Source organism: Ictidomys tridecemlineatus, chromosome 11 (assembly GCF_052094955.1).
Source record: "Ictidomys tridecemlineatus isolate mIctTri1 chromosome 11, mIctTri1.hap1, whole genome shotgun sequence".
NCBI lineage: Eukaryota > Metazoa > Chordata > Mammalia > Rodentia > Sciuridae > Ictidomys > Ictidomys tridecemlineatus.
The window spans coordinates 862,560-887,583 of record NC_135487.1 but is presented as its reverse complement, the minus strand read 5'-3'; the positions used below and the strand labels follow the sequence as shown (position 1 = coordinate 887,583).

The following is a 25,024-nucleotide window of genomic DNA, read 5'->3' as shown; positions in this document are numbered from 1 at the left end:
GGCACTGGCCAAGCATGTGTGCTGGCCACCTGTGCCTCCAGAATTGTACCATGTCACTCTCAGGGTAGCCCAAGCCCCCAGGCCAAGGCTCTTCACTCAGCCCCTGGTCCTGACGAGGCACTGCTGGAGGGCCGCCAGGCCTTCCATGGGGACTCCTGGAAGCCTCCGCCTACCAGGCTGGCCCGGCTGGCCAGGCCGAGGCTCCCTGAGCGCTAGGGCCTCACATCCCTTCCTAGGGCCCAGAACACCTGCCCTTCCCCAGTGCCCATCCCCAAAGTACCTCCAGGCTCCCGACCTGCAGCACACGGGGCACACATGCTCCCAGGGCTCCCCTGCTGGTGCAGGACACTCTCTCCAGGTGGGGGTCCAGTGTTGGTTGCTAAGGAGCCTCCTTCCCAGGGCTACACCCCAACAGTCCTGTCCCTGGACCTCAGGTCAGGTGGGCAGGGCTCTGCCTCAGTCCTTTCACCCATTTACAGCTGAAGAGAAGGGAATGACACTTGGCTACACATCTAGAACCGACTGCCACCCCTGCTCTGTGCCCTGGGTGCCTGCTTGCCCAGGGCCCCAGACCTGCCACCCTGTCTTCCTGGGCTGTGGGACAGGCCTCCCGGGTTGGACCCTGTACACAGAACTAAGAAGCCATCATCCAGGCAGGGCCTAGGCAGCAGCCCTGCCCTCACTGTCCCTGCAGAGAACGGGACGCATGCCTGCTGCTTCCTCCAAGAGCCCAGGAGCACCTCCCCTGATCCCAGGGCAGGTGTGCCCCAGGGTGCGACTACCTGGGTTGCCATGAGGGGTGCAGGGAAAATGGCCTCATCTCGCTCTTCCTTCCCTTTCTGTATGCTAGGCCCTGTCCCCACAGTGAGGGATACAGTGGCCACCAAAACAGCAACCCCTACTCTGAAACCTCCTGTCTGCTCTCCCACTGGCTGGCGCTGGGGATGGGGACAAAGGAGGAACAGGGGCAGAGCACATGCACCAGGGCTGCCCTCCCTGGCCCTCCCCACTCCCTGACCTCCGGGGCTCTGGCCTTCTCGCTGGTTGAACTCTGTTAGAGCCAGTGGACAAAGAGCATCCCAGAGGTAGGACATTAGGTGGGACAACAAGAGACCTGGTGCCACTGGAGGAAGTGGAACCACTGACGGGGGCAAGAGCTGAGGACGCTGCTTTTAGGGTGGTCAATGCTCCTGCAGCCTCCACATCGCTGAGGTGTCACAGCTGCTCCAGACACAGACTCAGCTTGCCTCTCCACAGGATCCAGAGGAGCCGCCAGCAGAGGGAGCTCTCAGTAAGTGTTAGCTAATCATCACGATCACTCCCCGTGTTAGTCAGCTTATCTGTCGCTACAACCGAAAGATGTGACAAAAACAATTAAAGGAGGAAAAGTTTATTGGGGATCATGGTTTCAGAGGTCTCAGTCCACAGACAGCTGACTCCATGCTCTGGGCAGAAGGGCGTGGAGGAGGAAAGCAGCTCAGGACCTGGAACCAGGAAGCAGCGAGAGCTCTGCTCACCAGGGAAGAAATGTAACTCCCAGAGGCACGCTCCTGTGACCTGCCTCCTCCAGCCACACCTAGCGGCCTACAGTTTCCACCATTCAGGTGGACTGACGCGCTGGTTACGTCACGGCTGTCAAAACCCAATCATTTCATCTCTGAACTTTCTTTACTGTCTGACACAGGAGCTTTTGGGGGGTACCTCATATCTAACCATACGTCCCTGTTCCACAGACCAAAACTGAGGCCCAGGAGTGTGTGTGAATGACAAAGGGCTGGGAAAGGGCTGGGAGGGCCCTGCTGGAGAAGTCAGAGGCCAGCCCAGGATGCTCTTGTGCCATGTCATCAGTGCATTTCACCTTGGTGGGAAGATGGGAAAGACACCTGGCTTGAAGGCTGAGGTCATCCCCTGCTGAAGCCCAGGAAGCAGGTGTCAGAGTCCCGAGGACAGGACTGGACTTCAGTCACCTGCCCCATGCCTATGGCTGCCTTTGCTGAATTCCACAAGGTTTTGTGCCTCCCTGCCATCAGTCCCGGGAGCCAAGGGAGAGTTGATAGGGTACCTACGGGAGGAAGCAAGGGCAGATGTCCCCACCCCATTCCCTAATCCTGGAACCCAGAGCACTGCAACAGACAGGACTCCCAGGTCCTGAAGCAGGCCTAGGGGCATGGAAAACTGATTTATGGATGTGGTAAGGGTGCCCATTCTGTTTTCTCACTCTCTCTTTCCTCTGAGAGCCCACATTAGGACCTTCCTATTCTTTTCCTGTGCCCTGAGGCCCACATTTTGAGTTGGTTCAGTCTTTGGAGGAATATTCCCTAAACCCCGAAAATTCTACAAGACTTAAAAAGAGCAGATGGGCTGGCAGCGCCATCTGCTGGCTGCCCTGGGCTCAGTCCCTTGTGAGGAGACCGAGACCTGGGGTGCACTACTGCATGCACCCCAAAACAAATAAGGAAACTGAGGATTAGATGCACCATTCAATAGTGGAGCCAAGATCTGGGGCTAAGACTTGAAATCAGGGGTGCCCTTAAGCCCGATCTCCCTGGGAACAGACACTTGGATACTGTTTCTGGTCCTAGAGGACCAGAATTCCCTCCTTGAGGCTGGGATTTTCAACTCATCGTGCCCGTAGGAGAATCAGGAAAATGTACTCCTGTGCAGGGACCGGTTGGTGAAGGGTGCCCAGAGCGGGCCACACTTCATACACCTAACCTAAAACTGAGCTCATGAATCAAGGGAACAAGACCCCCCGTGGACCCGCGGACTAGAACGGCCTTGGACCAACAAAGAGATGCATTTCAATCTGCTGCATGAGTTGGCCAGAAACTTGTGGACTCGCTTAGTGTTCTCCTGAGCCACGCTGTCCCGTTCCCGTCCCTCCCGTCGTGCCCCGCCCCTTCCTCCCAGCCTATCCCCGCCCCGCGTCGTGCCCTGCCCCGCCCCTCCCAGCTCGTCCCTCCCGCGTTCCCGCCCCTCCCGTTGTGCCCCGCCCCGCTCTGCCCGGCCATTTCCCCTCTCCCCGGACTCGTCTTCCTCTCCCTCTGACCCCCGGACCCCCAGCCGGCCGCCCAGACACCAGGTTCCTCCGTGGCCTGTGGCGGCGCCACCCCCGCTGGCGTGCTGGCGTGTGACCTTAGCACGCGCCTAGGTCCATCCGTCCCTTCCCGAGAGCAGAGCTGCTGGGAAGAGTCAGGAGTCCGGGTGGGCGCTGGCGGCTGACCGCCACCGTCGTCCCAGGGCTCCCCAGCGCAGGTTCCGCGGGCCCAGCTCAGTTAGCCAGAGGCTCGGGGCAGTGGTGGGTGTCCGCCGCCCATCCTTGGGCCTGTGCGCCTCGAGCTCTCACCCTGCCTCTGGTCTCGCCCCCAGCACGCTTCTCCACAGGCCCTGCCTCCCGCCCGCCCCGGCCCCGCCTCCCGCCCCGGCCCCGCCTCCCGCCCCGGCCCCGCCTCCCGCCCAGGCCCCGCCTCCCGCCCCTGCCCCGCCCTGCTGCGTGCCCTGTCTAGTCCCTGTCAAGTTCTCCGCAGGCCCCGCCTCCCGCCCGCCCAGGCCCCGCCCCGCTGCGTGCTCTGTCTAGTCCCTGTCAAGTTCTCCGCAGGCCCCGCCTCCCGCCCGCCCCGGCCCCTCCCCGCTGCGTGCCCTGTCTAGTCCCTGTCAAGTTCTCCGCAGGCCCCGCCTCCCGCCCGCCCCGGCCCCGCCTCCCGCCCCGGCCCCGCCCCGCTGCGTGCCCTGTCTAGTCCCTGTCAAGTTCTCCGCAGGCCCCGCCTCCCGCCCGCCCCGGCCCCGCCCCGCTGCGCCCTCGGTCTAGTCCCCGTCAAGTTTTCCACCATCAACGCCCCTGTGCGAGTGACGCACAAGGTCTGCGCCGCACGACGTCGTGCACCATCAGGCCACGCCCACGGGGGTAGCGTGCGGTGCGTGGTCGTGAAGTTAGGGCCATGGCGCGGGTTGCCGCCCCGCCCGAGGTGATCCGCGCAGCGCAGAAGGACGAGTACTACCGCGGCGGCCTGCGGAGCGCGGCGGGCGGCGCCCTGCACAGCCTGGCGGGTGAGCGCCCGGGAGGACGCGACGGGAGAGAGGCCGGCGCCACGGCGGCTCGGCCCCAGGCCCTGGCGGCCGGGAGCTGCTCCACCCCGGGCCGCAGCGGGCGCGCCGCCCTGGAGGCCGGGTCGGCGGCCGCGAGAGGGTGACGGTCAGAATAGGCTGTTTGGACGTGCGTGTTTATCTGTCGTACCCTGTGCCAGGCGCTGTTCTCCGTGCTTGTCCAAAGGCCACCCATTTACTCTTCAACGTCCCCACAGATAGGACCTGGGGGCGCCACTCTCGACAGGTGGGCAAGCGGAGGTCCAGGATCGCTCGGCCGGCCAGGCAGCAGGAGAGCCGGGCGTGAGCCGGGCAGGCGGCCTCCAGCCTGTGGCCCAGCACTGCCTAGACTGGGGCCTTGGGGCGGCGGGCCCTGGAGCGGGAGACAGCTGCAGCGGGTACTTCTCCCAAGGGGTCTGTGCCGCAGGCCCCGGCCGGAGGAGGAGGAGCCAAGGGAGGCCAGGAGAGAGAAGGGTGGTTGAGGGCTTTCTCAGCCTGCAGGAAGGGGAGGAACTTGATCTGTACTGAGCACCTGGGGAAGTTTGTGGGCCCTCACCCTTAAAGGACCCCACCACTTGCCCCAGGAATGTGTTTTTCTCTTCTCAGGTGCAAAGAAGTGGTTGGAGTGGAGAAAAGAGATCGAGCTGCTCTCAGACATAGCCTACTTTGGCCTCACCACACTTGCAGGTACCACCCTCAGCAGGCCTTTGGCACTGAGGGATCCACAACCCACCCAAGTCAAAGTCAAAGGACAGGGATGGGATGGGGCTTCCAGGCAGAGTGAGAAGCTCCTGAAACCAGCCCACATGCAGCCCCAGGAAGGAAGGGACCACAGATCAGAGGAGGAGCTGCCTGGGACTCCCCAGAGCCCAGGGCTCAACCCCCAGCCAGGAGCCTTGCCCTCCATCATTTTTGTCCCTGGAGACCTTCTTCCAGGACTTGGCCCAGGGTGGTGTTTTTTTCAGTGGCTACCTTGGTGACACAAGTGGGTCACATTGGTCACCCGAGTCCCAGGGGTGCTAGCAGTAATCTCTGATGGGGGAGTGAGAAGGTCAAGCGTGATGGTCATCCTTACAAAGGTCTGATAGGCCCTCAGGATTGCCAATTCCATTTTGGGACCCAGCAAAGATCACTGAACACACGCTAAATGCCAGCCAGTTGTAAAGAAGGGGGCCACCCAGGGGTGTCCTGCCACCCTGGAATGCTCTGGCTGCTGATAAGCACCACATAACTGCATTGTGTGGGGCTGGGGATGTGGCTCAAGCGGTAGCGCGCTCGCCTGGCATGCGTGCGGCCCGGGTTCGATCCTCAGCACCACATACCAACAGAGATGTTGTGTCCGCCGAGAACTAAAAAATAAATATTAAAAATTCTCTCTCTCTCTCTCTCTCTCTCCCTCCTCTCTCACTCTCTCTTTAAAAAAATAAAAAAATAACTGCATTGTGTAGTATTGTGGGAGGTGATGAGCTCTTTAGGGGAAAGGGCCAGTTTTGAGAAAGAGCATTTCTCAAGGCCAAGAAGACCCTGATAAGGAGGCCTCCTTAGAAGGCTGGGAGTGCCCCTGAGAGACAGTAGTTTTGTGATCTTTTAGCTTTTCCTCTGAAAGGTGGGGGTGTTGCAAGGACATGGGAAGGGAGAGGTCAGGCAGAGGTAGAAGCAGGGAGACACACAGGAAGAGATGTCAAGGATGCACTATGGGCTTGACCTCAAGAATAGGAGGGCCAGCATGGTTTTCCATGGAGACAGGAAGTGGGGAGCAGGCTTTCCCAGGTGGTCTGGAAGCTCCCTGTTGGTTAGCAGTGAATTGGGGATGATATCTGCTAGGCAGCTGACCTGGAAGCCAGGTATTTGGGAGTGAGCCAGGTCTGGGTTTTCACTGGAGTGTGTGGGAGGTAGGGAGCAACAAGACTGAGTCCTACCACATGGGCAGGGAGTAGAGGGGCAGCAGGGGAGAAAAGAGGAACAAGCACAGGCTCTGAAGAGGATCAGAACCTGGGGGAACAGGGAGCACAGGTGCGTTAGCTTTCCATTGCTGCAACAAAAGCAGAAACGTCCAATGTGAAGAAGGAAAGGTTTATTTTGGCTCACTTGGCCCCGTTGCTTTGGGCCTCTGGCCAGGCAGAGCACCATGGTGGAGAGTATGTAAGAGGAGAGCTGTTTGACTTGTAGCCGCTAGGAAGCAGAGCATAGAGGAAGAGGCCAAGGAATATCCTTAGTTACCTGCCTCCTCCAGCTAGGCCCCAGCTCCTAGTAGCCCACTCAACTATAAATTTACCAGTGGGTTAGTGCCTCAGTTGCTTCCCAAAAGCCCTATCGCTACATTGGGGACCAAACCTTCAACATATAAGTCTGGGGAACTTTCCAGATCCCAATCATAACAGGCCAGATCCCAGGAGCTGAGGACAGCCTGAGAGGCAGGTTGTGTCTCTAAGGTCATAAGGAGGCTATGGTGGGTTTTGCAATGGGAGGTCATGTTGGCCATGCCCAGGGTTCAGGGTGACATCCTGAAGAGGATGAGTTAAAGGTGACAGGTGGGACTAGTGGACTGATGCTCAGGTACAGAAGCTGACTGAGGACAGGCTGACCACAGGAGCCTGTCCCTGCATCAATGCACACCTGTCCTTGTCCTTCTAGGCTACCAGACGCTTGGGGAGGAGTATGTGGGCATCATCCAGGTGGACCCATCCCAGCGGCATGTGCCCTCCAGCCTCCGCCGTTGTATGCTGGTCACACTTCATGCAGTCCTGCCCTACCTGCTGGACAAGGCCCTGCTGCCCCTGGAGCAGGAGTTGCAGGCTGAAGGTGATAGCATGCGGCCCTCACAGGGTAGCCTGGTGCCCAGTGGGCGTGGCCGGTCAGGGACACGACGATGGGTTCGTCGCCACATGGCTACCCTGACCGAGCAACAGAGGAGGACACTTCAGCGGGCCGCCTTCATCCTTAGACAGGGCCTCGCCTGCCTCCATCGCCTCCACATAGCCTGGTTTTACATCCACGGCATCTTCTACCACCTGGCCAAGAGGCTCACAGGGATCACTTATGTAAGTATAGAGCCAAGGGCCCCACCTGGACACCTAGATCACTGCTGCAGGGTCTGTGCTAGTGATCTATGTGATGATGTCATCAGTCAAGTGCTGCAGTCTGAGGTGGCAACAAGACCTCTACTTGGAAAACCACAGTTTTTTATTCAGTTACATTTTGCTGAAAGACCTGGGGAAGTCCAACTTCCATGAACTCCGAGGGTAGGGCAAGTCTTTTTTCCTGTGCAGGGCTGCCAGGAGGTGGGGATAGGTCAGTAAACACAGAGACCTTGGTCCAGTCTTGGGGCAGATCTGCAGCACAGGTCTAGACTGCGGCTGTGTACATTTTATTGCTTTGGGGAAGGAGCAAGTGGTCCCAGTCAGTGCCGAGTGCAGGCTCCAGCCCAGTTCCCAGGGCCCCACTCACACTGTTTTGCAGTCCTGGCACAGGGGCAGTGTCTTGGGTCTTGGTCCAGGGATGTTTCTCCAACAGCTGATCATGTGGACAGCATCTCTGCCAGGCCTCCCTCGTCTGCTCCTGACAGCCACCCCGACTCTTCCTATCCTGGCTCTCCACTGACACCCATGGAGCATCTCTCTGCCCCCAGCCTTGGTGCCCTCCCTCCTGGGCTACAGTGCTGCCTGAGTTTTTAGAAGGGAGGTCATGTTGGCCATGCCCAGGGTTCGGGGTGACATCCTGAAGGGGATGAATTAAAGGGTGACAGGTGGGACTGGTGGACTGGTCTTGGTCCAGGGAGGAATAGTAGGACCCCAGTACTCTCTTTGGCCTTGAGCCCCTCCCAGGTCCCTCTCAATCTTGCCTGCCCCACCCCACACATAAGCAGGTCACCAGGATCAGTTGCAGAGTTGCGGTGGGGTCTCCATGTTCAGACCTGAAGGTATCTAGTAGGTCCTCACGCCTTGCAGGATCTGGGTAGTTTGCTGAGTGGCTGTTCTCCCTCCTCCAGGGCCACTGTTGGCCAGGCACCGGGCAGGTATAGGGCTCCTCTCCACAAGGGCAGCAGGGCCAGGTTGGCAGTGGGGTCTGCCACCTCTATATGTGCTCCCACTCTGGCCCAAGATGCCTATATGGCTGAACTGACTGTCTCCGCTTTGGGGCCAATGGGCTTTTTCTTCAGTAACGTGGCCAGAAGTTACATTACTAGGTACAGGAGAGACTGGGAATGTGTGTAGGGTCAGGGAGCCGTATACCTTGCTAAAATAGGGACATGTCTGTCCCTGTAACAGTGCAGCTGGTGAGGAGTGTCCACATGTCCAGCTCCATGTCCCCTCAGCTTCTCTTTGGCCCTTTTCCAGTTAGTCCCTTTTCTCCCCAAAAGGCAGTTACTGGATGACCACAGAATCTTCACCCATTCCCCTGTCCTGTCCAGCCTCAGGCTCACCCCAATTATGCTGAGGATGGCCAGCAGTCAGTCTCCTGCCTGGGGCCTCTTCCTGAGTCTCCCCAAACCCACCCCCAGGCCTGGTCTCATTCTTTGGGCACTCCCAGCACCCTGGGAGGCCTGCGCCTGACAGAACAGGGGCTCTCTCGCAGATTTGGAGCCAGGTCCCCTTCAGGGTGCTGATGGCTCTGGGGCCACCTACCTTGACAGCTGCGGATCCACCACCTGTCAGGAGAGGACCCACGGGCTCGCGCAAGCTACCGGCTGCTGGGGCTCGTCTCCCTGCTGCACCTGGCACTCTCCGTGGGGCTGCAGCTGTATGGCTTCAGGCAGAGGCGGCGAGCCAGGAAGGAGTGGAGGCTGCACCGCAATCTGTCCCACCGCAGGTGCGCAAGGGCTATTGGGGTGCTTGGGCATACTGCAAGAACTGGACAGCACTCTGACCTCGACTGCCCTGCCCTCCCCAGGAGCTCGCTGGAAGACAGAGCCGTTTCCCGCGCACCACTGTGCACCCTGTGCCTGGAGGAGCGCAGGCACGCGACAGCCACTCCCTGTGGCCACCTTTTCTGCTGGGAGTGCATCACTGAGTGGTGCAGCACCAAGGTGTGTGGCCAGCCCGAGCCCTTCTAAACGTCCCTCTGTCTGGGGTGGAGGGTGGCCTCTTCTAAAAGCGCCCAGGTCAGTTAGGCGTGGAGCCGTGTTTAGATAGAAGTCCCATATGGTGAGCACAAGGCCCAGGCCATATTGCCCTCACCCTGCCCTGCCAGGCTGCACCCACCAGGGCATCCTTGTGCCCACACTAGACTCCACTTCTAGCAGGACAGGCGCCGAGTGGCAGAGTGCACATGCTGCATCCCCTGGGCAGCTGGGCACTTCCCTTGCTGGGAGGGACTACAGAATGGCTCTAGCCAGACAGCTCTTAGGGAGGGCACCCTGGACATCATGGAGCAGGACAAGGACAGGAGAACTCATTCTTCTGGAAACACACCCAAGAGACTCAGTAATGCCAGTTGGATGGGCGTTTCTGAGAGCCCAGTGTACCAAGTGTGGAACTCGTGCACAGCAGTGCAGAGGGAGCCCTGTCCCAACGGGTAGGACAGGGTGCGTCCAGAATGGGATCTGGTGGGAAGACCTAAAAGAAAGGGTTCAGAGCAGTTCATGTGGCCCAATATCTGCCTTCCTGATGAAGCCTGAAGCCCTCCACAGCTGCCTGCCCAAGCACTGCTGGGCAGACACAGTGAAGCTCAGGCAGCAGAATAAGCCCAACAGGAAGGTCCCCAGCACCAGTGGTCCATAGGTGCTGAGGGTGAATGAGGAGCCCCTTGTGTGGTACCCTGAGTGTCCAGGGGCACAGCTGCTGTGGGCCAGAACTGACCATGCCTAGCACCACCACCTTGTCAGAACTGGGGAAGGCTGTTCCATGGTTCTGAGCTGCAGATCATAGGTTCAGCAGGAAGGGGCAGCCCGTGTGTTGTCGGTGACCCTGCCATCCCCCACAGGCGCAGTGTCCCCTCTGCAGGGAGAAGTTCCCTCCCCAGAAACTGGTCTACCTGAGGCACTACCGCTGACTGTCACCAAACACCCTGGAAAGTGGATGGAGGAACCTCAAGAAGCTTATTCTCGAGATTCACTTAGTTGTACAGAAATCATAGAACGCTTTGCACTGGGTTGCCACGTAAAGCTACGACTCCCGCCACCAGGCTAGAGGACAAAAAGCTGGTGCTGACGAGGGTGACCAGCCTGGCACTATAAGGGCTGCTTTGGCAGGTGGCTGTGGCCCACCAAGGGAGGGGCCAAAAGCCCCAGGTTTGGCTCAGCTTAAGGCTTCTTCAGAGGTCCCTCGTTTGGACAAGGTCTCAGGATTCCCTCCCTTCCCCAGCCACAGAGTTGAGAACTAATTTCAAAAGTTGTCCAGAAAGAATTTTATTCACTCTGTTGAGCAGAGGACTCTCAGGAGGCAGGAGCTGAGCATCAAGTGGGGAGGGGGCAGTGTGTTCCCCTGGGTGGTCACAGAGGCCTCCAGCACCCAGGCCAGGCAAGCCCATCTATAGGACTGGGTGTCAAGACCACACAGTAACCAAAGGTCAGTACCTCTGACTAAATATTTGGCACATATTTTTAATTCATGGCGTTTGCTTCCCATTTTTAGCTTTAGCACAAATGGGAACGGGTCTCCCCAGCTGCAGGGGCAGAGCCAGCTTGAGGGAAATTTCCTGTTGTTTTCTTTACGTCTTAACTCGCTTCTGCTCTTAGGCCCCTCTGGGGAGCCTAGGTGAGCCAGTGCCCTCCCCGAAAGGCCCAGTGGTAAGCACGCTGCTTACCCAAGGCCATGCTGTGGCAGCCCCTCAGCTTGTCCCCAGCCTGCTTCCTGCCTCTATTTGATATTTCCAGGTTTTCAAACTTAACTGGTGCCAGAGACAACTTGCAACGTTTAAGAAACTAATTCCACAGAAATGTTGCTCCATGGAGAACAAAGGATTAACCTGAACGAACCTCATAAAATGTGTGGAGCTGCCCCCGGCAGGACCTCTGGGTTGTGTGGAATGTGGGGCTGAGGCCAGCCAGCAACATGGCTTTGCTGTGCAGCTGTTCCTAGTGAGCAGGGCCAGCGAACAGCAACAGGCAACTGCCCGCCCTAGGCTGGGAGGAGCACTGGGGATGGCTCCAGGGCTGCTGGCAGCAGAAGCCTCCACAGCCCCTGCAGGGGGCCTGGAGCACAGCTCTGCACAACCATGCCCAGCCCTGGACAGATAGATGCACACTGAGTTCCCATCACAGGCAGAGTTTGACAATCCCAGGTGCTGCCCGTACTGCCAGCTACTAGGGAGGCTGAGGCAAGAGGAAAGTCTGATGTCAGCTTTGGCAACTTAGCCTGTGTGGCAGAGAGAAAAAAATTTACAGGGATCTTGGAGGGTGTGGCTCAGGTACATCACTTGCTTAACAGGCTCAAGGCCCTGGATTCAATCCCCAGAACCACACACACATACAAAAAGTGAAATTTCAGGTACACAGAAGGACTTATATATGACCTCTCAGAGGAGCTCAACTTGAGATCAGAAGTCACCAAAAGACCGTCCAGACCATTGGCTCAGTGTCTGAAACCCTGTGTGTGCATGGGAAGCCCTGCTGCCAAGGCACCAGAGGGCCAGAGCACTTGTGCCTCCTGCAGGGGTGTCTCTTGGCTACCGTCAAAGACTGTTCCCCTCCAGGGGCGGCTGAGAGCAAGCTGGGCCTTGGTGCAAGGTCTAGTGCTTTAGGTATAGATTATGCAAGCAAAGGACACTGTCTTTAATAAAACTGGAATTAAAAAGTCACTTAGTAAAATGTTTAAGAGTATTTTTTTTATCATATTAAAAAAGTTGACATGCGGTAGGTTCTATTTCCCTTGTAGAAAATGAAAAGCTGTTATGTTAAACTCACAAACCTGGCCTGCTCTGACCAGTTTTGGTGTTTCCTTACAGGGGCTGAAAACATTTATTAGTCAAAAGCAAAACAAACTCTTCATACGTATCAAAGAAATGTGTCAAAATAATCTCAAACAATTAAAATATAATATGTTTATAATTCCAGGCCCTCAGAAGCAATCATGGTAGTTAAGAACAAAGTTTTGAGTCATCGAGATAGAGGCCAGCTTGAAAACACCTCCAGTGAGGTGAGGTTTGGAAACTGGCATGAGAACCCCAGAGTTACTTGAAATCAATCACCTGTGCAGCATTACGTTCTCTGGCACGCAGGAATCGGGTTGGCATGGTCCCTCCGGCCTCACCGTGGCTGGGAAACAGCCCCACGCAGAGCAGCCAGCTCCTCTTGTAGCCTCGCTCTTGTCCTCCCTCCCACCCCTTGCTCCTGCGGCTGCTGCCCGCCTGGCCTCTTGAGCCTGCGGTTAATACAATGCCGTCCTTTGAAACATGTGGACACCACTGAAATAGAAATCAATGCAATCTGGTTTAAATGCCAGTTTCTTCAAGAACCTGTATTTCAGTTACAAATCATTGAGGCTCCTTTTTAAAAAGAAAATTCAAATCCCTTGTAATCAACTACTTTATGTGAAGAAAAAGGCATTGTTACAATGGCTCAAAACCGTCTTGAACACGTGTGCCAGATTCAGTCCAGCTTCTAACTAGCAAACGTCTTGCCCACGTCCTCCTTCCCTTTGTATCTCCTCTTTCCATGTGTGAATGGTATGTACCGGTATTTAATCATGTGCTGGGAAAACAAACACAAACAAGCTTGAGTTACTTCACAACTGTCCCCCGAGGGGCCACACTTCCCCTAATCTCAACAGCCAAAGGTGCCCCTCAGTCTTCTCTACATGTCACAAGTCATGAAAACTGCCAAAGCCCAGCTGACCTGTCTGAGCCCTACCTGAAATCCCGACTTTCAGGGAATGTTTGGTGAGCCCTGTGTAGGAGGGGAGGGGTTGGCAACACCACCCCGCCTGCAGAGCCCTGAGTTTTCAATTAAGAAGAGCCACTGAGACCCTGCAGGCCCAGGAATGACCTGGCACAACCTGGCACTTTCTCCCCAGCTCCCAGCCAGCTGCCCGAGGGCCCGCTGGTTCCCACGTGGAGATCTGCAGATTTGTGCACACTGCCTCCACGATGGGGAGCACGGGGTCCTCTCCATGCACCAGGCAGTGCTGGCCACTCCTAGCAGGCCCTACCTCCTGCTGCACAGCAGAGACCTGGGCACGCTCTCCCAGGGCAGTGACAGGACAGAGCACAGCAGCGCTGAAGTCTTTACCTTTATTTGCCTCTTCATTGTGATACAGAAAAGCATGATGAAGTACATCACCAGGATCGGCCAGAACACCGGGACATTGAAAGCCTCGAAGAAGGTGCAGACCATTGCCACCAGGATGCCCTTCGTGGCCGCATGCCTTGACATGAGGAAAGAAGTTAGCAGTGCTACCTGTGATCAGAATCTGGCAACTGCCAGCCCCCTCTAGCCTCCAGTTTTCCCTAAATTCACCCACAAATGAGCACCTACTGTGTGTGTGCAAGAGCCTTAACCACGTCATCCTTTCAGTCCCTCAAGCTGAAAAAGCCTTAAACTTACACAAAGTACAACACGCCATGCTGAAGCCGATGCACCCGTGTGCTGCCCAGGCCTGCTGTCTGACCCGAGGTCCCAGCATGTGATGCTCTCACTTCCAATAGATTCCACACTCCCTGCGTAAACCCCACTGCTCTCCCTCCCTGCTTCCAGGGCCCATGATCCCCCGCCCTGCACTCCCTCTCCCCAACTGCCCCACACTCCGCACCTCACACTGTGTCCCATGCCCAGTGCCAGGGCTGCAGGATTAGTGCCTGTAGCTGGAGAAACCCAGTTTGCTCAATTTAGTGACCCAACAAAGACTTCAGTTCCTCCTGGGTCCCGGAACAGGGGTCCCAGAAACAGGACAGAGGGCTAGCCACAGAGCTCCCAACCCTCCGGCAGAGGGGTACATGAGGAGCTGGATCCAACTACATGTCCCTGCATCACACTCCTCCTTGCTTCCTTCTAGCTACATGGGACCTAGTGTACACAAGGACCAGCCCCTGAGGGTAGGCCCAGACCCATCACCAACATGGCCACCTCTCTCAGGAACTAGGCAGGGGCTGGGGCTCAGTGGCAGAGCGCTTGCCTAGCACATGTGAGGCACTGGGTTCTAACCTTAGCACCACATAAAAACAAATAAGATAAAGGCATTCTGTCCATCTATAACAACAAAATAAATTAAAAAAAAAAAAGAATTAGGCAGAAAATTAGTTCAACTCTACTGGCCATGGGAGGCCACAGGGCCCAGAGGGCAGTTGCCTGGGCCTGCCCTTCTGAGGCTCAAGCGTGCAAGACAGCAGCTCCCTACCTCTCAGAACAAGCCTCATGCCTGCCAGCTCCAGACATCACAAGGTGGCAGTCTGCCCCACACCACCCAGCCAACACATTTTGGGTGAATGAAGATTACAAAAAAAATGAAGCACACCAAACCCACTCCTTTAAGAAGTCTTAACTGGTGGCTGACTAGAACAAACTGACTCTTCTCAGTCTCCTCAGCCACACTCAAGCGCAGGCCAGACATCTTTCAGTCAGAGGTGCAGTCAAGTGTGGCACAGCACAAGGAGGGCATCTATGGGGGACAGTACACTGCATGCTTCACAGTAGCTAACAGGATCATGACTGTTCCCAACACAAAGACGTGGCAAATACCTGCAGTAACGGACATGCCAGCTTCCTGATCTGACAGGTACATGTTGTACACATGCACTGACATGCCACACTGTACCCCATAAGCACACAGTCACCACGTGTCAAATACAAATACAGCTTAAAAAGCTTAATAGGAAAAAAAAAGTAGCTCACCAAAATTTAAACTCTGGAAGCCTTCGAATGAAGGGGCGAAATTCCTCATTCTGTTTGGTTGGTAAGGAAGGGCCATCATCTGAAAGGCAGATTACCAATCCGAGATATAGCACTTGCCTCTCATCTTTTTATTTCTATCACTACATTCAGAAGCTTTCCCTAAAAGTTTTAATTAGCAGGCCTCACATTCGGAAATAGATTCACATTATTTAGCCAAAGATAAAATGGGGGTCTACTGCCAATTTACAAATCAATTCAATGCTTTAAAAGATTCAATTTAGACTTTCTTTTGAAAGACTTCTACACATTTTGTATGCATAAAAAGAATTCAATTACGCACAGATTTTTCATCAATTATATGACATCAAGAAAACAAAGGGACTGGGGATGGAGCTCAGTGGCAGAATGCTTGCCTGGCATGTTCCATCCCTAGTACCACCAAAAAAAAAAAAAAAAAAACAAGGAAGAATTACATTTACACAAAACAAGCAGTAAAGAATGCAGGCAGGCTGTGTCCTTGCCCACAAGAACACTGTGGGACTGCAGCGAGCTGCTGCAGGCCATGCTCTGCTCATCCACCGCACCTCATTTACAGAGAGAGAAACTGAGGCCCCAGGAAAGGGTCTTATCTAGTCTCCTTCAGATAGCAATTAAACGGAAGGGGCTGTACTTCCTTGGTGTTTTCATTAATTATTCTATAAAGAAAAACCACAGACTTCTGATCTCCAACTCAAACCCCACTCTCGAGCACCTCCCACAACAGAGGACCCTGGGGCCCAGGCAGCCAGTGTGCCCTGACAGAATCACACATCGTCTGTGCCCCCAGCCCCTCCCTGGCCCAGGCAGGGCAGGAACAGCAGGAACCTTGCAGACATGACACAAACATGCCAAGCACATTTCACTGTCTCAGAAACCAGGGAGTGCTTGCCACCTCACCCCAGCCTGGCCACCAGCAGTCAGGGTCTAGTGGTCTGTGCTGATCCTAGCAGGGAGCCCGTGTAAACCTCTGGTCACCTGAGAAGCCAAATGGTAAATCCTACGGCAGGGCCAGGATGGGCTGCCTATAGAAGGTGGAAACCTAGAGGCAGGCTCAGCGCCCCTTCCGTTGGTCCCCTTCTCTGCCAGATAACCCCACGTGCCTCAGTCTCCTCATCCATAAAATGGGGACATCAGTGAACACCCCGACAAGGCTGTATGAAGGCTGAGAGTGCTCATGCTAACCCGGCTACCACAGGTACGTGCAAGCACCTGGAGCACAGCCCTGCGCGTCCCTGGAGTACGTGCAGCCTCCCAGGAAGGCACAGAGGCACCCACTGCCCACACAGCACTGTGGATGGCCTCTGCTTTACCTGAGTCTTCCATTAAGGAAGGGTCCACTTTGGGAGAAAGGAACGCTATGAAAAGATTTAGATGGTAGATTCCCAGGGCGTAGGTCACGATGTACCAACCCTGGAAGAGAAGGAAGCATAGCGTTAGTGAGCAGCCCACCCGCGCAGCCCGAAGTGCTTCACTATGCCTGTGCCCCTTAACCTGGACTAACCTGGAAACAGCAAGAGACACCAGCTTAAGTGACAATGGAAATGTCCATGGTGACCATTTACCTCAAATTACTCTGTGGGTCTTGAGACTAATGTGATGACCCAGGGTCCAGGCAGCAAACTCCTTCAAGTGTCCCACTAGATGCACGTGACACTTGCAGCCAAGGTTCCCAACCAGAAGTGCAACAGAAAAGGAGGCTTTCCTCAAAAATCACAGGCCTGCCGTACACCCTGGGGCTGGGGTGTGGCCTCCTGACACCCTGGGGGACGCTGGCCTGCACTCTGGCCACAAGCCCCGCGGGGAGCAGATTCACATGAGACCCAAGACATAATCTCAGCTGGTAGCAAAGACAAGGTGGCTGGTGCTCCTCTGATGGACAAGCAGTGCCTGCCTGCAGGTTCCCAGGACCAGAACATGAGGACGTCTGTCGAGGGCAAGGGTTACAGAAATTCCTGAGCCAAGCCTTCCTTAGAGATGCCAAGAACTGAGAACCTATGGCAGGCCCTACGTGCAACACGCCAAAGCACCAAGCTCCTCCTGGTGAATACTATAACTGTATTCTCAGTCTTCAAAGCCTGCACTTTTTCATAAACAAGAGGAAATCTTTCTGCAGAAAAGTTTTAAATTAGACAACTACAAAGTAGGTATGAAAAATCCCCTTAATGCAAAGTACAACCACATGTAAGGCCAAGCCTTGAGGGCCACCAGATCAGACACAAATCTGCCTCCAAACAGAGTGGAACTAACCTTTGTGTGCTGCCCCCCCCCCCCCCGCCGCACCACCACCACACCCCTAACTCAAGGCTGCTGGACCAGTCTTTCCGTTAGTGAATGGGCCAAGTTCCAATTTTTTAAAAATCAACACCAATTCCAGACATTCTGTACAGTCTGGGTTCTGCTATGATACATAAGAAAAGCCACCACCTTCATACCAATCCAAGTTGGTTCACTCACAGGAACAAACGATGAATGAGAACAAAACTCAAGCTCTACATTCAATGTTTTGTTATCTTTTTTTTAACATTTATTTATTAGTTTTAGGTGGGCACAATATCTTTATTTTACATTTATGTGGTGCTGAGGATCGAACCCAGTGCCTCGTGCATGCTAGGTGAACACTTTACCACTGAGACCCAGCCCCAGCCCTGGTGTTTTGTTTTCTTGGTACTGGAGAATGAACCCAGGCTGCTGCACCACTGAGCCATACCACTAGTCCTTTTTACTTTTTGAGACATGGCCTCATTAAGTTGCTGAGGCTGGCCTCAAGATTAGATCCTCCTGCCTCTGCCTCCTGAGTCACTGGGATCACAGGTGTGGCCACCACACCCAGCTTATACTCAATTTAAGTGAGAATTTCACATAGCTCCAGAACATGGTTGAGTCCAATAAACCTGTCCATTCATGGGCTGACAACCTCCCAAGTCCTGGAAGGTAGCAGGAAGGAAGGTATGCTTTAAGTGAGGACATCTCTTCTGGACTCTGGATAAAAGGCTTTTAACCTGTACACCCTCCGAGCCTACAAATAAGAAACAGTCTCCTCTCCAGGTGTGCAAGGAGTCCCTGAGGACAGGTGTCCATTAGGAAACAACAAGAGGCTGCAGCTGCCCTGGGGGTGTCCACTGGCAGCCCAGGGATGAGCAGACCTGCCTCAGGCTAGCACACCACTCACTCACAGACCACAGCGAGCTCATTCGGCTCCTCGGCCTCATAAAAGGCCTCATCAAACAGCTAAACCCTGGGCTGGGGATGTGGCTCAAGCGGTGGTGCGCTCGCCTGGCATGTGTGCGGCCCCGGGTTCGATCCTCAGCACCACGTACAAACAAAGATGTTGTGTCCGCCGAGAACTAAAAAATAAATATTAAAAAAAAAAAACAGCTAAACCCTGTGAATGCCCACGTCTTCACCGACAAATGAGGTATCTGCCACAGAACGTGATCTGTGCCTGAGGTTCAGGCGGGGTGGCGGGGGGATGACAGGATAAGGGGATGAGAAAGCCCATGGTCCAGAGCAGGTCACTCAAGGGCAGAACACAGGCAGAGGTCAAGAATGGCCTGTGCACTGGGAACTCAAGCTACAGAATGAGACAAGCAAGGTGAATCATAAACAATCCTCTTTAAAAATTAAGACAGTCACTGAAATTCGTCGTTCATTGGTGCTGAACTGAAAAGTGCTTATTATAGATCGTTTCCTTCTCGATACTGGATCACCAATGTCCCAACCAACACCACATCCGATATAAGAGTCCATACCTACCTGTAGCAGGTAAACTCTAATCATGTAGACAAAGCTCAAGCCCAGTGTCACCACCCACCGCACAGCCGTGTAAGGTGTGGACTTGTCCAGCCAGGACTGATAAATCTAAAGAGACAAGGGTTAAACAGCATTAGGTCCACCCTGGAACTCTCACAACAACTTTGCTACAAAGTGTACTTCTCACTATAGTTGTTTTTATTTTTGGCTATACTGAAAAAGGAACCCAGGTCCTCACACATGCTAGGCCAGTGCTCCGTATCTGAGTTACATCCCCAGCCCTTGTTTCAAATTTTACTAAATTGGCCTCAAACTTGTGATCCTCCTGCTTCAGCCTCCCAAATATATGGAATTACAGGCACATGACACCATACCCAGCTAGAGTTAGTTTTAAATTTTCAAAAGAGGGGCTAGGATTGTGGCTCAGCTAGGACTGTAGCAGTGGCGGGAGCCAGGTTCAATCCTCAGCACCACATAAAAACAAAGGCATTGTGCTGTGTCCATCTACACCAAAAAATAAATATTTTTTAAAAAATTTTTCTAAAGAGTTCATTAAAACAGCAATAAATACACATGTCAGCACAAAGCAGTGACAATTCAAAATTTACAATAATTCCTAAAGTGGTTCACCTCCTCAACAAAAACACTATAAAACAACCAAAATTAGAAGAGAGTACTGCGGCATTAGCACAAAGATATCATTATGGGTAAGACCAATTTCACCCCAATTAAAAGGACATCAACTGAAAAGGAGAAGGCACCCATCTTGAAGTCACCATCCCATACAACAGGTTTCACAACCCAAGTCCTGACCCAAAGCCTGCTTCTTCCACGGGCGTCTCCTAAGGTACTGGAATCTCCCACTGGCCCAGCAACCCCAGGTTGGTCCTGCCTTCACTCACAAGGGGTCAGCCACAGCCTGACCACAGCAGCCAGAGCTCACATGTGAGTGCACCAAGGCAGCTGTGGACATTACTAAGGGAGCTCTTCATTTTTCATACACATACATGTTTAATTTTAAAATTTAAATTGTGAAAATTTTCAAAGAATCATAAAATGAGACCACGCACATTCATCACCTAGATTCATTAATTAAATAGTTTGCCGTATACTACTTTAAAAGTTGATAAATTTGTCAGGAGTGGTGGTACATGCCTGTAATTCCAGCAGCTCAGGAGGCTTAGGCAGGATCTCGAGTTCACAGCCAGCCTCAGCAACTTAGCAAGACCCCAAGCAACTCAATGAGACCCTGTCTCTAAATAAAATACAAAAAAGGCCTGGGAATGTGGCTCAGTGAGTGCCCCTGGGTTCAATCCTCAGTACCAAAAAAAAAAAAAAGTTGATAAATTTTTTATTGAGTTAAAAGAATCAGCATCAAAAAGTGTTCACTAACTTAGACTTCTAGACTCAAGTTCAAGCACGAAGTGTTCCAATAACTCCAATCCCACCACTCCACCAAGCAGCCCAGACAGCCACATATTTGGGATTACAGATATATGGTGGCCCACATCCACCTAGGCCAGCGCTAAGGACACAGCACCCAATAGCCATGTGCAGGCCAAGAAGGTGAGGCCTGCAGGGAAAACTAGATGTGGGTGGCAGAAGAGGACCAGCAAGAGCAGAGCAAAGGCCACCAGCCATATCTGCAGAGCATTTTTAAAAGTTGCTAAAAAGAAAATTAAAAAGGGCTGGGAGTGTAGCTCAGGGCTAGAGCACCTGCCTCACATGCACAAGGCCCCAGCTCCATCCCCAGCACCACCAAAAAAAAAACACATACATGTGGCCAATGTGGCCAAGACCACATGTGGCCCCCAGCCAGCACCTGGACTCTCCTCTACCAGGCCTTTCTGGAAAACATGCGTGCAAGAGTTCACAGGAGAGCAGAGCCCAGCACAGAGCAGTGTCAGGTAGAGCCAGCTAGTGCTTAGCTCTCCTCAGCAATGCAGCAAACTCACACGCTTGAAGATGTGTCAGGAGCCAAAACTTCTCTTCCAAATATTTACACTGATCTACAAATGCACCAACCTGTCCGAGTCGTGTGAAAAATCTGTACACCACTGATGGCTTCCCATGGACTGAATCTCCAACACTGTCCCCTTCAGACATTCTGTAACTAGAAAAACACAAAATACTATTAAATCAAATAAAAAGCACTCAAAGATTTGAAAATTTGTTGACCAATCTGTCAAGGTTTTCCCATACTCAGTATTTCATCCAAACCATTTCTTTGTGTTTTTACACTGAATTATTCGGAACAAAGAAACAAGCAGGTGACAAGCTCTGGTGGAGGAAAGGACAGAGCAAGCTGATGTGCTGAGCAGCACTAAAGAACTATTTTTACTGCCAGCACCACAATCTCTCTCCCCAACCCTTCTCCAGGAGTGCTGTCCACCCTAACCTGTTGAGCTTGGAGTCTCCCGGTGAGTCCACAGGAAGTACCCTCCAGATACTTCTTCCTCTAGGATCCCCAGCCTCCCGCAAGCACCCTGTCTTCTCTATGGCCTGTCCTGGGTTTATCCTCCATCAACTCAAAGATGTCATCCAGGACTCGCAGGCAGCCCATCTATCTATCCCAGTTTCTTATCTGAAAACTGGAAGTAATCCTATCTGCTTATGACTCTTTCGACATGCTGTTGTGATCCCAGGCAGAATTCACCTGTTGAGAACCCAGGTGCCAAATCCCAGGTCCTCACATTGTCCCACTTAATTCCCACATGGCTAAGAGAAGGGACATCATTATCCACATTTCACAAAGAAGTCCAAGGTCATGCCACAACTCTGCTCCTGAGCAGGCCTAGAGCCCAGCCTTACAACTGGTTCCTGAGCATGGACTCAGAGGTCCACCACTCTTCAAGAGACACTGCTAAATAACTGGGACCCTCCCACTTTAAAGACAAGGCACTTGTGGGCCCTAAGATAGGGAAGGCAGGGCTCATCCCCCACCCAAATCTGTGGATGACAAACTGCCCAAACTCCCTCTGCAACTATCATGACAGTGAAGAGGAGAAACAGACTCCACTGTCAGGCTTAAGTTCCACTTATGTTGAGCAGAAAAGGTCCTCAGCAGACCCCCTTGGCCACTTAGCCAGCCCGTTTCCCATCTGCAAAATGAAGCCCTATTAAGCACCAGACACAAGGACAATCTTCATTCCACAGCAAGCCTTGAGGCTACTGTTACTGCTCCCACTCACAGAAGAGAGAACAGGCTCACAAAGGTCAGGGTGCTGTCCCCAGCAATCAGCCATGTGCAATGGGGCTGGAACCAGACCCACACCTGCCTAAGTCCAAAACCTTCTAACCACATCTTCACTGTGAGCACTGGGAAAACCCACCTTCTGAAGTGGAAGTCAACAAGCCACCTGATGAGTCCCTAGGTCTCGAGTGGACAGCTTTCTAATCACAACTTAAACACAGGCTTGCAGCTGAACAGGCCACAGTGTCCAGTCTTTAGCATGTATACATTTCCAGGACCCAAGAGCACAGTGCCCAGAGCTGTTCAAGAAATGCCCTTTGGTCAGGAGAGCCTTGTAAACCAAAGACACACAGTTTAACTAAAAGCTCATTATGGCTCCCAAGTCCTCCCGATCCCTTCTGGGAAGAGTATCTTTACACTTCACCAGAGGGGTTCCCAGTTTAAATAAAGGCTACATTACATGCACATCTAGACTGACCACCCTCCTTACACCAAAGCCCAGCCTGCAGAAAGTTACTTCACTCAGAGTCTTCATCGTGTAGGGCTTTCAAACTTCTCCTCATTTTACTCTAACCAATTGTTTACTGAAAAAACACTTTTGTGTGAATGGAAGTGCCAAAAGTAATATTAGAAACAAAATACCTGGCTATCCCATTAAAGTATGTACTAGAAGCTAACTACTTAAAACTTTTTACTCTACAGGCTGATGTGAGAAACTCACTAAAACATGCATCAGTCACAAACTGATTATCTAACAAGCATACATATGAAAATATGACTTTACACCTTTTTTTCCTGTGCTGGGGATGGAGCAGGGCCCCACACGTGCTAGGCAAGTTCTCTGCCACTGAGCTGCACCTCAGCCATGACTCCACAGCTCCACTGAACCTGCTGCCAATGACATGCGAGTGGCACTGTAACCTGATCAAGAATGTGAACTTTGGAGTACAACCAGCACTGCACTTCCCAGTAGCAGGACCTGAGTAAGCCACCTAAGAATGTGTGGGGCTGGATCTGCAGGATGGTCACAGCACTTTGGCACCCTATGCCCAGGCTTCCCAAGGAGCTCGTGGCAGCGCATGGAGAGCCTGCAAGCCTGGCACCATGTGTGTGCCGGCCCCGAAAACACGTCAGACTAGTTCCTGGATTAGGGCAGCCCTCACACCAGCTGTTCTGTCTGCAATTCTCTTCCTCCTGCTCAGTGTAAAGGTCACCTCCTCCTCAGAGAGGCCTGACTGTTGTCCAAACTGACCACCAGTCCCTAATGTTTTTATTTTGTGCAGCAATTGTTTCTGATGCCTTTTAGTTTATTTTTCAATCTCCTCCCACTACAGTGCAAGCTCCTGAGGAGGCCCCTGTCTGGGTCACAGCCAGGCCTTACCATCTAGAAGTGCCCATTACATAAAAGAAAGTCAACCAATTACCTGTTCAATGTAACTGCTTTACACTCAAAGAAAACTGAAACAAAAACCATTCCAGGCAGAGACAACTAAGTACCCACCAGAAGCTGTAGAGAATGTTCTCCATGTGCCTTGTTCTAGAACCCATTAGTTGGCTAGTTTCTATGATCCATCACTCCTAAACTAGGAACTGCACAGAAAAAAGCCCTCTGCCTAGCCTCTGGGGTCAATTCCTCCTGGACAAGAAATGGTCACTGACTCCAGGCACCATGAAAGCCCCTGTGCTGTTCTCTCCCTGGAATACGCTTCTTGTCCCTACTCTTGGTTATTCCCGAGGCTGCGTTCCAGTCTGGGCACCTAGATCCCATCTGGCCTTTATACCCCTACCTCCACTCCAGTCACCTGTTAACATCATGACCGTCACTGGCTAAGTCTCAATTACTGAGGACACTTCACTCACTTATGGGAAAATCCCATTTTACCATGAAGTGGAAAGTCAACCCAATTAAAACTGAGCAGTTCCAGGACAATAGACCTGAAAATTAGGAAGTGCCACTGAATGTTCTCTAAGATCCTGCACGACTCAAGCCCTCACGCTCAGCCGGAACCACTGCCGCCAAACGCTCCTGGCCGACACAGGGCTTCCCTGAGCCCCTTCAGCACCGTCTTCCGCCGCGGGCCAACAGGTACTGGGGAAGTGGTCACCCGCCACAACCATCCCAACTCCAACTGCGGGCGGCCACAGGCCACTCTCCCCAGAAGCCCCGCCCCGTGGGGGAAAGAGGCGGCCGAGGAGGGCAGGACCGCGGCCCGCTCCCGGGGTCGGCCAGTCTCCGCGCGGGTCTCTCCCCGGGGCTCGGCCAGCTCCTCCCGGGACTCGGCCAGTCTCCGCGCGGTCCCTCCTGGGGCTCGGCCACTCTCCGCGCGAGTCCTCCCGGGGTTCGGCCAGTCTCCGCGCGGGTCCTCCCGGGGCTCGGCCAGTCCCCGCGCGGCCCGGCTGACCCTCCCTGGCCCCGCCCGCCCGCAGCCTTGACAGCCCGAGGGAGGCGGAGGCGGCGCCGCCCGGCCGCCCCGCGCCACCAGCCCACCCCCGGCACCTCGCAGCTCCGCTGCGGCCGAGCCGCGGTCTCCCTCACGACCGCAGAAGGAGGACGGCGGGCAGGACTGCCGCCGGCGCTCACTCGGGCTCCGGGAAGCTGCACGGGAACTTCCGCTCCGTCCTGCGGCGCCGCCTCCGGCCTCCAAGATGGCCGCGGGGCGGGGCCAGGAGCTCCAACCATTTCCGCTTCCGGTGCGGACACCGCGGCCGTTGGCGAGCGGTTCCCTCGGCGGAAGGAGCGGGCTGGCGGAAGTCGTCGCGCTGCACAGGCGCAGTGGCGTCCGCGGGCTCCGGTCCGAACGTTCCGCTCCGGAGATTTCTCTAGCCTGGACTGGCCGAGGCCACGCCCCCTAACGACCCGAGGCCAATGGCACACGGCGTGGCTGGTTGCTAGTGAAGCCCTGGCAGCAAGATGGCGGCGTCCAACGAGAGCGGCCCGGCTTCGCTCCCTCAGCAACGGGATCCTCCCGGGCGGCCTCCACGGAACGGTACGGACTGCGCCGCGTCGGGAGCACACCCCCTCTGCGAGGACGAGGCCCAAGAGCCCCGGAGCTCGCGGCCGCCAGGGTCTGAACCCGCTGCCGGCCGCCCAGACACTGGGGTGGCGAAGCTGTGGGCTCGCGGGCGGCGGGGCTGCACCGGTGGGCGCCGCGCAGCCGAGGCCGAGCGGGGCGGGCGCGCAAGGCCCCCCACCT

At 54.3% G+C, this 25,024-nt stretch overlaps 3 protein-coding genes across 12 annotated transcripts in view; 2 read left to right on the top strand and 1 right to left on the bottom strand.

Moving 5' to 3' along the window:
- Positions 1 to 3,864: 3,864 nt before the first annotated feature.
- Pex10 (peroxisomal biogenesis factor 10) lies at positions 3,865 to 11,820 on the top strand. The gene is given in 7 exon segments (XM_021735891.3): positions 3,865 to 4,047; positions 4,690 to 4,770; positions 6,718 to 7,124; positions 8,659 to 8,712; positions 8,714 to 8,892; positions 8,974 to 9,109; positions 10,006 to 11,820. Coding segments are annotated over 7 exon segments (1,035 nt in total). The 5' UTR covers positions 3,865 to 3,938; the 3' UTR covers positions 10,075 to 11,820.
- A 228-nt stretch (positions 11,821 to 12,048) lies between these two features.
- Positions 12,049 to 24,547, bottom strand: Rer1 (retention in endoplasmic reticulum sorting receptor 1). 4 transcript variants are annotated; one of them, XM_078025049.1, is made up of 8 exons: positions 24,328 to 24,465; positions 21,970 to 22,129; positions 20,663 to 20,750; positions 18,641 to 18,745; positions 16,198 to 16,297; positions 14,849 to 14,927; positions 13,250 to 13,385; positions 12,049 to 12,712 (listed from the first exon to the last, which is right to left on the bottom strand). In XM_078025049.1, exons 3-8 carry the CDS (start codon positions 20,741 to 20,743, stop codon positions 12,623 to 12,625), a joined length of 591 nt encoding a protein of 196 aa, XP_077881175.1. In that variant the 5' UTR covers positions 20,744 to 20,750; positions 21,970 to 22,129; positions 24,328 to 24,465; the 3' UTR covers positions 12,049 to 12,622. The 4 variants fall into 4 exon arrangements, with proteins under 4 accessions (XP_077881175.1, XP_077881176.1, XP_077881174.1 ...); XM_078025050.1 differs by lacking the exon at positions 21,970 to 22,129 and having other exon boundaries at positions 24,412 to 24,547; XM_078025048.1 differs by lacking the exon at positions 21,970 to 22,129 and having other exon boundaries at positions 24,328 to 24,483.
- Positions 24,495 to 25,024, top strand: part of Morn1 (MORN repeat containing 1) — a 49,179-nt gene continuing 48,649 nt past the window's right edge. For all 7 annotated transcript variants that reach the window (XM_078025044.1, XM_078025045.1, XM_078025042.1 and 4 more), the window contains exon 1: positions 24,495 to 24,817. In XM_078025044.1, the coding sequence (XP_077881170.1) occupies positions 24,742 to 24,817 (76 nt within the window). In that variant the 5' untranslated portion in view covers positions 24,495 to 24,741. The remainder of the gene's footprint in view (positions 24,818 to 25,024) is intronic.